Source organism: Physeter macrocephalus, chromosome 2, assembly GCF_002837175.3.
Source record: "Physeter macrocephalus isolate SW-GA chromosome 2, ASM283717v5, whole genome shotgun sequence".
In the NCBI taxonomy this organism is placed as follows: Eukaryota; Metazoa; Chordata; class Mammalia; order Artiodactyla; family Physeteridae; genus Physeter; species Physeter macrocephalus.
Genome location: NC_041215.1, coordinates 138,002,563 through 138,017,814, shown reverse-complemented (window position 1 = coordinate 138,017,814; position 15,252 = coordinate 138,002,563). Strand labels below are relative to the sequence as shown.

The following is a 15,252-nucleotide window of genomic DNA, read 5'->3' as shown; positions in this document are numbered from 1 at the left end:
CGGACCAGGCCACGGGGGAAGGCGCCGCGTCGGCGTGGACCCTGCCTGCCGCGCAGGTCGGAGCCGGCGTGGGGGGCAGGCCCAGGCAGGCGCCCCCGGCGGTTCTGAGCGGGAAACGCTGGCCGTCGGGGAAGCCGGGCCGGAGAGGCACCTCCTGGCAGGAGTGCAGCGGCTTCACTCTGCTTTCCCAGGACCCCACAGCCCTGGGCGTGGGGGGGCAGGCCCAGGCAGGCGCCCCCGGCGGTTCTGAGGGGGTAACGCTGGCCGTCGGGGAAGCCGGGCCGGAGAGGCACCTCCTGGCAGGAGTGCAGCGGCTTCACTCTGCTTTCCCAGGACCCCACAGCCCTGCTCCCGGCCGGCCAGCCCAGAGCCTGAGCCCCTGCTGGAGGTGGATTCCAAGAAGCCCCCTTCCCCTGCCCGGGCAACGGAGGCCGACAAGGAGCCCCAGCGCCAGCTGGTTCCCGACATCCAGGAGATCCGGGTCAGGTGCGTGAGGGCCCTTCTAAAGCTCCCGCAAGGACAGGGGGGCCGCCCCTGACCTGGAATGGAGACAGCTCTGTGCCGGGAGGTCGGGCAGGGCCCCCCGACCTAGGACAGGGGACAGCTCTGTACCAGGGGGGGCGGGCAGGGCCTCTGACCTAGGACAGGGGACAGCTCTGTGCCGGGGGGTCGGGCAGAGCCCCCCGACCTAGGTAGGACAGGGGACAGCTCTGTGCCGGGGGGTTGGGCAGAGCCCCCCGACCTAGGACGGGGACAGCTCTGTACCAGGGGTGTCGGGCAGGGCCCCCCGACCTAGGACAGGGGACAGCTCTGTACCAGGGGTGTCGGGCAGGGCCCCCCGACCTAGGACAGGGGACAGCTCTGTACCAGGGGTGTCGGGCAGGGCCCCCCGACCTAGGACAGGGGACAGCTCTGTACCAGGGGTGTCGGGCAGGGCCCCCCGACCTAGGACAGGGGACAGCTCTGTACCAGGGGTGTCGGGCAGGGCCCCCCGACCTAGGACAGGGGACAGCTCTGTACCAGGGGTGTCGGGCAGGGCCCCCCGACCTAGGACAGGGGACAGCTCTGTACCAGGGGTGTGGGGGGCAGAGCCCCCCGACCTGGGACGGGGACAGCTCGGTACCAGGGGTGTCGGGCAGGGCCCCCCGACCTAGGACAGGGGACAGCTCTGTGCCGGGGGCGGGCAGGGCCCCTGACCCAGGACAGGGGTGGCAATGAGCAGACACGAAGGGCGGGCGGGAGGGTGGACCAGCGCCCGAGCCCGGGCCAGAGCCGGCGGGGGCTGGGCACCCGGTGGGCAGCCGCAGAGCGATGGTTTGGTGCGTCCCCGCCCCCAGCCCGATCGTCTCCAAGAAGGGCTACCTGCACTTCCTGGAGCCGCACACGGCCGGCTGGGCCAAGCGCTTCGTGGTGGTGCGGCGGCCCTACGCCTACATGTACAACAGCGACAAGGACGCCGTGGAGAGGTTCGTGCTCAACCTGTCCACCGCGCAGGTCGAGTACAGCGAAGACCAGCAGGCGATGCTCAAGGTGCGACACGGCCGCGGCGGCCGGTGCCGGTGCCGGTGCCGGGCCGGCTGGGCTGGGAGGGCGGGAGCCGGGCCCGGGCCTCGCCTGCGGGCCCTGCGTCCGCTCACTACCCGCCTGAAGCCAGGCCCGTCCGTCACGGGCGGGGACACTGGGGCAGCGTCGCTGTCCCTCTGCCTCCTGCGTCCCGGGGTCACTCTGCCCGCCCGTGGGCTTGCAGTCCTGGTGACAGCGGCGGTGACGGGGGGGCAGGCGTGAATCCTCTCCCGCTGGTGGCTAACGACACAGCCCCCTCCTCCTGCGGACGCCCGCAGGGGTGCCGCGGAGCCCTGTGGGGCCAGCGGGGCAGTGGGCCCGGGAGTCCAGCCCCCAGCGCCTGGCTTTGCCCCTGCTCCTCTCTGAGCAAGCGGTGGCCCTGGACGTGAGCAGCCCTGACTCCTGGCTGGTGGCCACGGGGCCCACTGGGCACTGAGTCCCTGTGCTGGGGAAGGGGGAGGGGTGAGCTCAGCCTGCCACCCTCGCCCGCCACGTCGAGGGCTCGGGCCTGAGAGAAGATGCCAGGATTGACGGGCCCCAGAGGATACAGCTGGGCCAGCAGCTGAGCCTGGGTCCCCGGGGGAGGGACCTCGGCCTCTGAGGGGTTGACTCCTCCCACGGGGACACAGAGCAGAGACAAGGCAGCCTCGGGCGTGGCCACGGGGACGGCGAGAAGACACCGGTGTCCTGACTACAGGGGCTTCCGGATGGGAGCCACCGCCTGCAGGGTCAGGACGGGCTGTGCGTGCAGCAGCGCTGCCCCCTCCCAGGGGTCTTCTCTTCTGCTTCCTCGTCCTTGACGCTGCCCCGGGGGGGGCGGGGCCTTCCCCCACACACACCTGGGCCCCGGTGCAGTGGCGACTGCCCCTGGCTGACCGCGGGAGGCCTGGCGCCCCTCACGGCAGCCTCCCTCCACAGACGCCCAACACGTTCGCCGTGTGCACGGAGCACCGGGGCATCCTGCTGCAGGCCAACAGCGACAAGGACATGCACGACTGGCTGTACGCGTTCAACCCCCTCCTGGCGGGGACCATACGGTGCGTCCTGCCGGCAGAGGGCGGGGCTCGGTCTCGGGGACGCGACTTCTCGGTTCCGGTTCCGGGTCGTCGCTCCTCGCCGAGTGTGTGAATCCCCAAGGTTTTCAGCACCCACGCTCAACCGGGGCGGGCCTCAGTGTCGGGGACACACTGCAGCCAGGCTTGGGGACAGCCAGGCCCCCGGAGGTCGGAGCCTCGGCCCTAGTCAGAGCCTTACAACGGAAGCCGGGGGCGGGGGGGGCGGGGCTGGGCGGAGGGCTGCCCCCCCCGAGTCACAGGGACAGGAGACAGAGGTTTCGTCTCTCGGGCGATCGGGGAACCAGAGACGCTCATGCCGGCATCCTGGCGCCCTGACCGCCGCTCCCCTCCCGCCCTCGGCAGGTCCAAGCTCTCCAGGAGGAGGTCTGCCCAGATGAGGGTCTGAGGCGGCCCTCCCGGACAGCCAGCAGGCCCGGCCCCGCTCTCCCACCCTCGTCACCGTCTGTCGCGTCATCCGCCGCCCAGCCCTGATCCCAGCAGACAGCCGACGCGCCCCCTCCTCCTGGGGGTGCCCGCGCCGGGCCCCGAAAGCCCGCCTCTGGCCGGGGACCTGGCGCTCCCAGCAGAGGCCGCGTTTGCTGTCCTGCCTTCGTTCAGAACGCGCCCCGGGTGGGAAGAGCTGGAGACGCCGGGAGGCCGGACAGGAGCCACGGGGGCGTCGCTGCCGTTCTAATATTTTTTTAAGCATAGACAGACTATAATTAATATACATCAGTTAGTGACACTGAAGCAGCCCACTCGGAAATTAACTGTAAGACTGTGTTTTATTTATAAGCGTGCATCTCTAATGCCCTCACACAGGCCCGCAGGGCTCAGGTGGACCCACCCCGCTCGCTCCCAAACGCACCTCCCAAGCTTCTTAGGGACACACAAGGCGAGGCAGCCGCCCGGGAAGACCACAGTGAGGTGGCGTCGGGACAGGCCGGGCACCTCCTGCCTGGCACCACGGGGCCCCTGCCCGGCCGGAGCTGAGGCCCCTGCCCGGCGGCATGTGGGGCAGGTCCTGGTCCCGGGGCATGTGTGTGCGTGCGTGTGTGTGTCTGGGGGGGCCTGAAGCCTGAAGTCCGAGCAGCGCAGAAGGGGGGTGCACTCCTCGCGGGAGGGAGGGCCCACGTCTCAGCCGGACAGCAGCCACCTGAGGTGCGACTGTGCAGGTGACGCCGGCAGCCCGTCCCTGGCAGCACGTGGGAGGTGAGGCAGCAGGCGCCTGGCTGGCGGCCGTCCTGGTGGGAACCGAGCGGGAGAGTGGTCAGGGCCCCGCCGGCCGTGTCACGTGTCCAGGCCGGCTGGGTGCGGGGAGCTGTGTTTAGAGGTGGTCCAGGCGGCGAGCGGCTTCTGGTGCGGCATCTCCAGCCACTCTGAGACCCGGGGTGAGCTCCAGGCCGCTCCAGGGAAGAAATCGTGACTTCCCCTCTTTGCCCCAAGAGAGGTGTTTCTGTGAGTCCCAGTGAGAAAACTCCATGGGGTCAGGTGAGGGCAGCCAGTGCTGGGGTCATCCGTCATCAAGGGGGCTTCCTCCCGTATCCGAGGGTGTCACCCTTGTCTTGTTCTGCACTCTCGTGACAATATCCATTTCGCCCGCTTTGCAGACCCCATGCCTGAGGGCTGCCCGGGACCGGGCAGGAGGCAGCCCCGGGCCGAGAGTCTGGCCGTGTGTCGTGCCGGGGCCAGAAACCCTTCAGAGAAACCACGGGCCTGGGGTCTTCAGTGACCCGTTCCTACACTCGGAGGCACAGTCAGCCTCTTTTTAGCTCGAGGGGAAACAGCAACCGCAGCACAAGACCCGTCCCTACCGCGTCCCCCAAGAGGGGGTGACGGAGGGTTCACATTCCGGACTAAAGTCAAACACTGTCCGAAACCAGCAGGCCTGTGCTCCCCCCGCAGGGCTTCCCTGGAGGCAGAGGCCAAGACGCAGAGAGCAGAGGGGACGGCGCGCTCTGGAGCAAGCACTGACGCTGGCCGTCATGACGGCCTTGAGGGCAGGCAGGAGAGACGGGCGGGGTGAGTTGTTCTGAGATGGGTCAGTTCCGAGAGCCCCTCCTTCCTACGGGGAGACTGGAGGTGCAGGGCCAGGCCGCGGCCACTCAGGTCAGCCAGCCTGAGGCCGTGGCCTCCGGAGGGTCTGAGGCCCTCTCACCCCGGGCACAGGTGTCTGGGGCCAGCCAACCTGCAGAGCACCCGCTGAGTGGGGCAGGGGGCCCCCGGGAGGGTTTCTGGGAATCGCCCCAAATTCAGGGGCCTCCACGGCCACGGAGGCCTCCAGGGCTGCTTCGTCTGGGCCTTGCGCCGTCTTGGCAGTGACTCGGAACCAGGTGTGGCCCACCTGGTGGCCCCTACCCGTCACCACTTCCTTCCTCTCAGGCCGGCTCCCACGCGAGGGCCTGGGTCCGAGAATTCCATCTGTGAGTCAGGAAAGCGGCTCTCTCGTGCCCCGTGCCATGTAAGCCAGAGACGAGTGGTGGTCTGGGACTCAGTTGCCACATCTGTGACATGGGAGGCTGGTCTGGAGGCCCGTGAGGGTCCTCAGGTTGTGGGGTGCAGACAGGAAAGTCAGGTCTGGCTGTGGCTGCCGTGTCCTGCGAGTGGAGCAGGAGAGAAAGATCCCGAAAGCCATCTCTCTTGGACGGTTTTTGTTTCAGTGCTTGCTGGCACTCGGGCTGCAGCCTCGTTGCGCTTGAGGCCACGCTCGCCTGGAGAGGGCTCCCTGCCCCCCAGGGAGGGGTGGGCTCCTTCCGCTGTGGCCCTAGGGAGGAGCCCCAGGGAGGGAGATGCCGGGCTCCCGGCTGAGCGGCCCCGGCTCCAAAGCGATCCGGCTGGTGCCCCGGGCCGGCTATTGAGACGCGCTCGTAAGTTTCAAGGCCTCTCTGTTCCGAGTAATCATCGTCTCGCTCACCGACAATGCGCCCACACACACACCCCCCAGGGCGGCTGCAGTGACGTGGTCTCCCGGCACCCCTAGTCCCCCCTCGACACCTCCGGGTCGGATGTCGCAAGGCACTCGGGGAGGGTCCCCAAATGTCACCGATGCTGCAGGCACGGGCAGGGTGGCCACACTGGTCCTCCGGCAGCTCTCCTCAGCGCGGGGACCCCGCAGGCAGCCTCCTGTATCCCTGGGGCTGGGCCACGCGTTCCCCCGGGAGAGACAACAGGCTGTGGCTTCTTCCCAGGTCGGTGCGTCCTGCGGCCAGCTGTCCCCTGAGTTCCCCTGTGGCTTGTACATATGTGGTTGTGTGGCACACCCCAGCCCCTGCACTGTAACTGCCATCCTGATGTAATGACTCTAGTTCCCTGATGTCCGAAACCCAAGTGTTAGGCTCTAGGCTCCTGTACCATGTGTGTGCACTTAAGGCTCTGTCCGATTAAGAAATAAACATGGCTCTTTATGCAACACCAGACCCGCGGGTCTCCGCTTGGCTTTATTTGTGTGTTAGGTCTGTTTGCTGGGGCCTTAAATAGCCACAGGGCCAGCTGGCCGGCACTGTCTGGAGACAGCACGCATCTCCCAGTGGCGAGGTGGGGAGGGGAGAGAGCCTCGAGGGGTGGGAGTTACAAGACGGTGTTTATCGTGGTCGCATCCACCTGCTTCCCTCAGTACCTGGCTGCACCTGTCTGAACAGCTCCAGGTGCCCTTGGGTATGCCACCCCTGTACTGCCAGCCTTATGCCCAGGCAACCCCAAGTCATTTTATGTGGTCAGCGTTACCTCATACCAAAACCAGACAAAGACATTCCATGAAAATAAAACTACAGACCAATATCCTTCATCAACCTAGAAACAAATATCCTCAATTACATTTTACTAAATTGAATCTAGTAGTACGTAAAGAGGTTAATACCTCATGACCAAGTTGGGTTTATCCTGGGAATGCAAGTTTGGTTCAAGAACTAATCAATGTAATTCACTATATTAAACTAATAAAAGAAAAATCATGTTATCCTCTCTATAGATGCAGAAAAAGCAATTGACGAAAATCCAAAATCCATTGCTAATCAAAACTTTAAATAGAAGATAACTTCCTTAACCTGATAAATTGTGTCTTCAATAAATCTATAGCTAACACCATACTTAATAGCAAAATTTAATACTTAACCCTTAAGATTGGGAACGAGACACGGATGCCCTCTATCATCACCCCTATTCAACATGGTAGTAGAGATCCTAACCAGTGCAGTAAGGCCAAATGAAGAAAGAAAAGGCACACAGACCAGAATGGAAGAATGGCATAATAGGTAGAAAATTTAAAAAGCCTCCCTGGCGGTCCAGTGGTTAAGACTCTGTGCTTCCATTGCAGGGGGCTCGGTTCGATCCCTGGTTGGAGAACTGAGATCCCACATGCCGTGCAGCCAAAAAAAAAAAAATTTTTTTTTTAAAGAATATACCAAAAATCTGCTAAAATTAATAATGAGTTAAGCAAGGCTGCAGAATACAAGGTCAATATACAAACACTAATTTTATTTCATTTATTTTTTTATTGAAGTATAATTGATTTAGTGTTTCAGGTGTTACACCAAAGTGATTCAGTTATATATATATATATATATATATATATATGTACACACACGTATATATATATTCTTTTTCAGATTCTTTTCCATTAAACATTATTACAAGGTATTGAATTACAAACTAATTTTATTTCTGTATACTAGCGATAAACAGTTGAAAATTTGAGTTAAAAAAAGTACCATTTAAAATAGCAGCAAAAATGTGAACTACGTATGTATAAATCTAACAAAACATATGAAAAATCAGTATGCTGAAAACTACAAAACATTGATGAGTGAAATCAAAGAACTAAGTGAAATGAAGAGTTACACCGTATTCATAATTAGAAGATTCAATATTTGTTAAGTGGTTATCTCTCTCCAAATTGATCTATAAATTCAACATGATCTCAATCAAAATTCCTGTAGATATCAACCACCTGATTCTAAAAGCTATGTGAAAAGTAAAGGAACTAGAAGAGCTAAAACAACTTTGACACAGGAGAATAAAGTCAAAAGAGTCACACTACCCAATTTTGACTTACCATAAAGCTACAGTAATCAGGACAGTGTGGTGTTGGTAAAGGGACAGACACATAGATCCAGGCAACAAAAGAGAGAATCCAGAAATAGACACACACACACAAATATAGCCAACTGATTTTTTTTTTTTTTACAAAGGTGCAAAAGCAATCAATGGAGAAAGGATAGACTTTTCCACAAATAATGTTGGAACAATTGGACACTGATATGTTTTTTAAAATGAATATCAACCTAAACCTCACACCTTATACAAAAAGTAACTCAAAATGTTATGTAAAATCTAAATCTATAAAATTTTTGGAAGAAAACATACAAGGAAATCTCCAGGAGACAATGCTAGGCAAAGTGTTGTTGGACATGACACCAAAAGCTCTATCCATGAAAGAAAAGAAATGCAAGATTGAACTTCATTACAATGAAAAAACTTTTGCTCTGTGAAAGAAAATGAAAAGACAAGCTACAGATAAGGAGAAGACATTCACAAATCATACATCTGGCACAGGACTTGTCTCCAGAATACAGTAAGAATTCTCGAACCTCAATGATAAGAAATAAAACAACCCAATTAAAAAATGCTGGGCTTCCCTGGTGGCGCAGTGGTTGAGAGTCCGCCTGCCGATGCAGGGGACACGGGTTCGTGCCCCGGTCCGGGAGGATCCCACATGCCGCGGAGCGGCTGGGCCCGTGAGCCATGGCCGCTGAGCCTGCGCGTCCGGAGCCTGTTCTCTGCAACGGGAGAGGCCACAGCAGTGAGAGGCCCGCGTACCGAAAAAAAATAAATAAATAAAAAATTTTAAAAAAGCTAAATGATACCACTACACACATATTAAAAAGGCTAAAATTAAAACAAAACCTGACAATATCAAGGGTTGGTGAGGAAACAAAGCAACTGGAACTCTCCTCTATTATTTGTGAAAATGCAAAAGGTACAGCCACTCTGGACGTGAGTTTGGGAATTTCTTAGAAAGCTAAACCTACACTTTCATATGGCTCAGCAGTCCTACTGCTGGGTATCTACCCTAGAGAAATGAAAAGCTATGCCCTAGAAAACTGATATTCATATGTTTAAAGCAACTCTACTCATCGTTGCCCCACATGGGGCGATATGAAATAAAAATGAAAAGAAAAAGTCAGTGGCTTCCCTATATACCAGCAACAAACAGCTAGAATTTGAAATTTTAAAAACACCATTTACAGTAGCACCCAAAAAAGGAGAGAAATAAGTAAAAAAAAAAAAAAAAAAAAACAAAAAACAAAAAAACCACAAGGTAGGTAAAAATCAAACAAAATATGTTCAGAATCTGTATGTAGAAAACAACAAAATTCTGATGAAAGAAATCAAAGATGTAAGTAAATAGAGAGACATTCTGTGTTCACTGATTGCAGGACTGACTGCTGTAAAGATGTGAGTTTTTCTGGTTGGACCTACAGACTCAATGTACCCCAATCACAGTGCCAGGACACCAGATATTGAAAAACTGATTCCAAAGTTTGTATGTCAAGGCCAAAGACCCAGAAGAGCCAACACAGTACTGAAGAAGAACAAGGTTGTAAGACTCACACTACCCGACTTCAAGATTTACTATCAGCTTTCAAAACTCAGGATGGTGTGGTGTTGGTGAAAGAGCAGATAAACAGATCAATGGAGCAGGGCAGAGAGCCCAGGAATAGACCCACCCAAGCAGAGTCAACTGATTTTGACAAGGGAGTGAAGGCAGTTCAAGGGCACGAGGACAGTCTTCACGACAGACGGTGCTGGGGCAATGGAATGCCCCCAGGCAAAAAAAAATATTTTAAAGAATCTGGTCACAGATCTTACACTTTTCACAAAGTTAAGAAGTTGAGCCAAAATGGATCTTAGACCTAAATGTAAAATGCAAAACTGCAGAACTTCTAGAATTACGTATCCGAAGACAGTATTGAGAAAATGGACCAGGACCTGGGAGGAAGTATTTGTAAAACAATTATAGGACAAAGGACTTGTATCCAGAATATATGAAGAATTATTATAACTCAATGATAAAAAAGATATACAGCTCAGTAAAAAAAGAAGCAAAGGTATTTGAATGACCAATAAGTAGGCTCCTGACAATGTGTGTAACGTCACCTGTCATCAGGGAAATGCAACTTCCCACCACCGAGAGAACTAAACACCAGGGAGAACAGGAAATGTGTGAAAGTCTTCACAGCACCGACTTTTATAGATACCATGCATCTCATACACTGCTCCTGGGAGTGTAAAAACGATAACCACCCTGCAGAAAGTAGTGATGGTACCTTACAGAATTAAGCAGTCACCTGCCCTGTGGTCTAGGAAAATTCTTTAGGTATTTACTCAAAAAAAAAAAATTTTTACAAGGATTTATCTGAACGTGCTGACAGCAGCTTTATTTGTATTAGTGGAAAAAAATGGAAGAAAACCTAAATGTTTGTGCATCACCAGGAAAAATGGATTAACAAGTTGTGGTTCATCCATGAAACAGAATTCCATTCGGCAATAAAAAGGAGCAAAACTCTGACACTGGAAACAAAATCAGTCCACCTCCCCGCTGGCCCCCAGGTGGAGATGCAGGAGTCTGGTTACATTTGATTGTCCCCAAGCCTGTGATGAAGTCAAGCAGGAAGCCAGACGCCTCTGATTAGGGGCAGGGTCGACTGGGAAGGGACGCGAGACTTTCTGGGAAAACGTTCCTATCTGGGTAAATGTGTGGGTTACCTGGGTTTGTGCATTTGTCACACAGGTGGAAGTTCGCTATTAAGACTGGTGGGCTTCGCACCATTTAAGTTTTATCAAAAAACAAAAACTGGACTTCCCTGGTGGCGCAGTAGCTAAGAATCCGCCTGCCAATTCAGGGGACACGGGTTCGAGTCCTGGTCCGGGAAGACCCCACATGCCGCAGAGCAACTAAGCCCGTGCGCCACAACTACTGAGCCCACGAGCCACAACTACTGAAGCCCACGCGGCTAGGGCCCGTGCTCCGCAACAAGAGAAGCCACCGCGATGAGAAGCCCGCGCACCTCAATGAAGAGCAGCCCCCGCTCGCCGCAACTAGAGGAAGCCCGTGTGCGGCAACGAAGACCCAACGCAGCCAAAAATAAAAATAAATAAATAAATAATTTTTTTAAAGAAATAAAAACTCCATTAACATCGATTATTCAGTGTGAATAACCGTCAAACTCCAGTCAGGAGGTCAGCGCAGTCCTGTGGTTCTGTGTGCTCTGACCTGAGCAGATGTTGGACACCTGGAGACCAGGCCCCACCTGGTGGGAGTGGGGTGACAATTAGGGAAGAAAGAAGGCCAGCAGCTCCCGAGGTGGAGAGGAGGTCTCCCCATGCACTCATGCACTGCGTGGGCCCTGAGGGGAACCCGGTGTCGAGCAAAATAACCGATAATCTGTAATAGGAAGAGAAAAGTATTACTTAAGCCAGACTGAACACTATAGTCGGGAAAACAGCTTTCCAGATGGCTAGGAAACTGCTCTGGAGAAGCAGAGTTTACAGCAGTTGTATCACTTGTCAGAACAAAGAAGGTCAATGAGGTCAGTGTTACATTCCTTCAAGGTTTTAAAGAAACAGACCAGCAGGTACACAGCGAGTCAGCGTGGACTTGGTGCCTGGGAGGGAGTCTTATCCTCAAAGGAGCGCCCGCGTCGGCGCCCCAGGAAGGAAGGCATTTCATCTTTATTTTTAACATGGACATTCTTTACTTCTGGTCAATGTGCCCTTTTCTTTGATAATTAAAGCAGAGGTATCCACACAATGTATGTCTGATAAGCCACGAACAGGCTGTTCTAGTCAGGAGCAAGTTCAAGTTAACGCACGTGTAAGCCAGAATGACTTGCCCAGACCCCAATATGTGAACATTTCTTTTACCACTGGCTTCTGTGCACCCAGCCGTCAGGTCTCAGGGGCTTCCAGATTGTTCCCAGCTCCTCTGAGAGGGCGGGGGCCTCGTACAAGGGAAGGACAGACACACACACAGACCCCACACCCCAGGCTGGAGTCTGGGGGCTCGTCCGCCTTCCAGGGCGAAGTCAGAGGCCGGGGGACAGTGGGTGGATTTCTGGCAAGGCTGGCGCTGGGGGACCTTCCTGCTGGGGCAAACCTCACCCCTTTCCCCGGAAGGCGGCGGGGGGCCAGTCGCCTTCCCCACCTCTGGGCAAGTCCTAAACCTCAAAATTGTCTACCGGGGTAACCGAAAAAATCAGCTCCTTGTCCTCCAGGCTGCAGGTCCCCACTCCCTGAGGCTGAGCTCCAGAAGGGACAGACACTGGGTGGGAAAAAGAAAACAAAAGGGGGCTACCCTGGTGGCGCAGTGGTTAAGAATCTGCCTGCCAATGCGGGGGACACGGGTTCGAGCCCTGGTCCGGGAAGACCCCACATGCCGCGGAGCAACTAAGCCCGTGCGCCACAACTACTGAGCCTGCGCTCTAGGGCCCGTGAGCCACAACTACTGAGCCCACGTGCCGCAACTACTGAAGCCCGTGTGCCTAGAGCCCGTGCTCCGCAACAAGAGAGGCCACCGCAGTGAGAAGCCCGCGCACCGCAACGAAGACTAGCTCCAGCTCACCACAACTAGAGAAAGCCCGCGCGCAGCAACGAAGACCCATCACAGCCAAAATAAATAAATTTAAAAAAAAAAACAAAAACAAGAGGGCCTGTAAGGGGGTGGAGACACGGCCCTCCGAGCTGCAAGACTGGTTCTGGTGGCAAGACTGGAAGCCTTGGCTGGTCTCGGGCCCCAGCGTCGAAAGTGCTGTGACCCGCTCGGGGGTGCGGATCCCCAAGCTGGGGCAGCGCCAGGGGCAGGGCGTCGGGTGGGGAAACCAGCGCTGCTGCAGGTGACAGGCTCCATCTGGGGCGTAGCCAGCCGAAGAAGGTGGCCAGGCCGGGCTCTCACCCTCCACGCCCAGCAGCCTCCGCAGCGCTGGGCCCAGCTGAACTCCTTGGAAGGAAATTCATCTGGTTTTGATGGCCTTTTCTCTCGACTCTCTGGACTCACTCGCTGGGGAGGAGGGAGGGGGTCTTGCTGTCTACCGAGGGTCAGGTGGAAGACAGCAGCACAGGGACGGCCGTGAGGGAGAGAGCAGCAGCTGCTGCGGGGCCTGGGGGTCCTCCAGGTGGGCACGAGGCGGGGCGCTTAGAGGTGTCACCTGTGCCCCTTTCCCGGGGGGTCCCCTGGCAGCGTTTGGACGCCAGGCCTTTGCCCTGCAGAGACCCCGGCTCCTGGGCTCAAAGCCACCTCCCCAGCTCTGCCCACCCTTCTGCAGGGCGGTGTGTGGAGGCTTGGGGAGAGGGGACCCGTCTCCCACGGGCGGCCCCGCCCCACTGTGCCTCGGCCCCTGCACGGGCTGGCGGGTGACAGAGCCGCGTCCCGGACACCTGGACCTGGGTCTTCAGCAGAAGGTGCCTCCAACCCCCAGCTCATTCCTCCTGCCCTGGGAGCGTCCTGCCCAGGACTCCCTGCTGCCCCGGCCCGGCCCCCTCTTCCCGCTCCAGGGCAGGCCTGGGGAGGGGGCTCAGCCCACCCCCCGGCCCCGGCCCCTGCCAGGCTCCCTCCACCCCCAGTGGCCTCCGAGCCTCACTCGGCCTGTCCCCTCTGCTGGAGAGACTGCTGCCTCAGGGCTGCCCAGCGGATCCAGAGCAGCCACGCCCCGAGGGTCTGCCCCTCCTCCTGCACGTCCCGGGGTCCCCGAGGGGCATCCATGGCCACGCCCTCGGGCCTTGTGCTCTTGCAGCCCGGCCAGGACCAGCGCCGAGTCACCGTCAGAGCCCCGGACTCCCGGTCCCTCCAACTGGAGGCCCAGCGACGTGTCTCCGGGAAGGGGGCGCGTTGTGGGCGTGACTGGGGTGCTGGGAGGGGTTCACAGGGGGTCCCCACTTGCCCTGGAACAAGCTCATCACATGCTGGGAGCTGGAGGCAGCCCCTGAACTTCCCAGCCACCTGTTTCACTCAGGACTGACTCACTGCTCTCTTAGAAATGCATGTTACGTGCCCACCCTCCAGGGAGACAAATTAAGTATAAGGTGAGGTGGGCCCATTTCTGCAGGTTCAGCTTCCAAGGCGTCCAGAGCAGCCCTGCCGGGCGCCCACAGTTTCCCCACATGGGGACTCCGGGCCCAGCATGCAGCTGCCTTCCCTGGGCGAACTGGTGACAGCAGACCCACAGGGCAGGCGGAGCCGGGGACCTTCGCGCAGGAGGGGACAAGGTGCAGGTGCAGGGAGCTGCCCGGCTGTGCCCGTGGGGCCCAGAGCCCGGTGGGGTGGGGGTCACAGGTGTGAGGGCACAGGTGTGAGGGCACAGGTGTGGCGAGGGCACAGGTGCGGCGAGGGCACAGGTGCGGTGAGGGCAGGGGTGTGAGGGCACAGGTGTGGCGAGGGCAGAGGTGTGAGGGCACAGGTGTGCTGAGGGCACAGGTATGAGGGCACAGGTGTGGCGCTCCCACAGCCCCCACCCCCCGCCCTTGGGGCCGGGCTGCCAGCCCCTGACACGCCAGTCAGCTCAAGTCCCCTGCTAAGCCCGGGCCCTCTTGGAGCCTCCAGGCCGATGGCCAGTCTGAACGCGTCCCTCTCCTTCTTTGCCACCTTCGCCCTCTGCCAGGTGGCCAGGAGGGCGGCCAAGGCCCTGCTCCCCGGGGGCACCTACGCCCACTCTGCCCGGGACGTGGTGGGCGCCACCCAGCTGGGGGCCTGCTGCCTGGAGATGCCGACGCGGGTGCACGTCTGCCCGTGGGCAGGGGGCTTCGGCCCCGACCTGCTGCCGGCCCCGCCATCCTGCCCCTCCTGGTGCACGGGGCCCCCCTGGACGGGGCCTCGGCCGATCCCGCCGTGTCCCTGCAGGAGTTCCTCCTGGCCGGGGCCTCTCTGCCCGGCACGCTGCTGGACCTGGCAGCCCAGGCGCCGGGCATGCGGGAGGCCTGTGCCCTGACGCGGCCCTGCCGGGTCTGGGGGCTCCGCGACGTGCGCGTCCTGCAGACCCTCATGGCCGCGCACCGCGGCTCGGCCCTGCGCACGGCCGTCCGGCACGCGCGCCGGTGGAGGGCTCCCGCGCCTTCCTCCCCTACCTGACCCTCCTCCGCGTCCAGAGCAGTCATCCCGTCGACAGGGTGCCGGCCACCAGCATGGCCTACACGGGTGACACCTGGCGGCCCGCCCCCCGGGGCCCGCGTGGCCACCCCGCACACTCGTGCCTGTGGTCTCGCAGGAGAGGGGCTGCTGGCCGAGGGGCCGCAGAGTCTGGGGGTGGCCACTTCCTGGGCACCTGGTGGGGATGGCGGCCAGCTGGGCTGGACACAGTGTGCTGGGCTGGGACCCCGGCCCCTCTCAGGGCTGTCCTTCCTGGCTGGGTCTGTCTACGCCCCCCAGCCGTCCCTGTTCATCCCTGAGGGCCTACACCTGAGGCAGGTAGGGCAGCCGGTGCAGCTTCCTCAGGGCCCGGGCTCTGGTGTGGAAGCGCCTTCACCCTCGGTCACCCCTCCTAGAGCACCCAGGGCTGCCGTTTCTTCCTCAGCCCCCTCCCCACTCCCGCTGGGCCCCATGTGTCACCCGAAAGGCAGCCCCCCTCCCCTCCCTTCCCCCTCCCCC

At 58.5% G+C, this 15,252-nt stretch overlaps 2 protein-coding genes across 2 annotated transcripts in view; both read left to right on the top strand.

The window, feature by feature from the left end:
• Window positions 1-6,380, top strand: part of KIF1A (kinesin family member 1A) — a 90,764-nt gene extending 84,384 nt beyond the window's left edge. The window contains exons 46-49 of the mRNA XM_055091014.1: window positions 334-486; window positions 1,338-1,530; window positions 2,482-2,600; window positions 2,982-6,380. Coding sequence (XP_054946989.1) covers window positions 334-486; window positions 1,338-1,530; window positions 2,482-2,600; window positions 2,982-3,024 — 508 coding nt within the window. The 3' untranslated portion in view covers window positions 3,025-6,380. The remainder of the gene's footprint in view (window positions 1-333; window positions 487-1,337; window positions 1,531-2,481; window positions 2,601-2,981) is intronic.
• Window positions 6,381-13,866: 7,486 nt separating this feature from the next.
• LOC112065116 (aquaporin-12-like) overlaps window positions 13,867-15,252 on the top strand; it is a 2,685-nt gene continuing 1,299 nt past the window's right edge. The window contains 3 exon segments of the mRNA XM_028497195.1: window positions 13,867-14,432; window positions 14,435-14,692; window positions 14,695-14,802. Coding sequence (XP_028352996.1) covers window positions 14,216-14,432; window positions 14,435-14,692; window positions 14,695-14,802 — 583 coding nt within the window. The 5' untranslated portion in view covers window positions 13,867-14,215.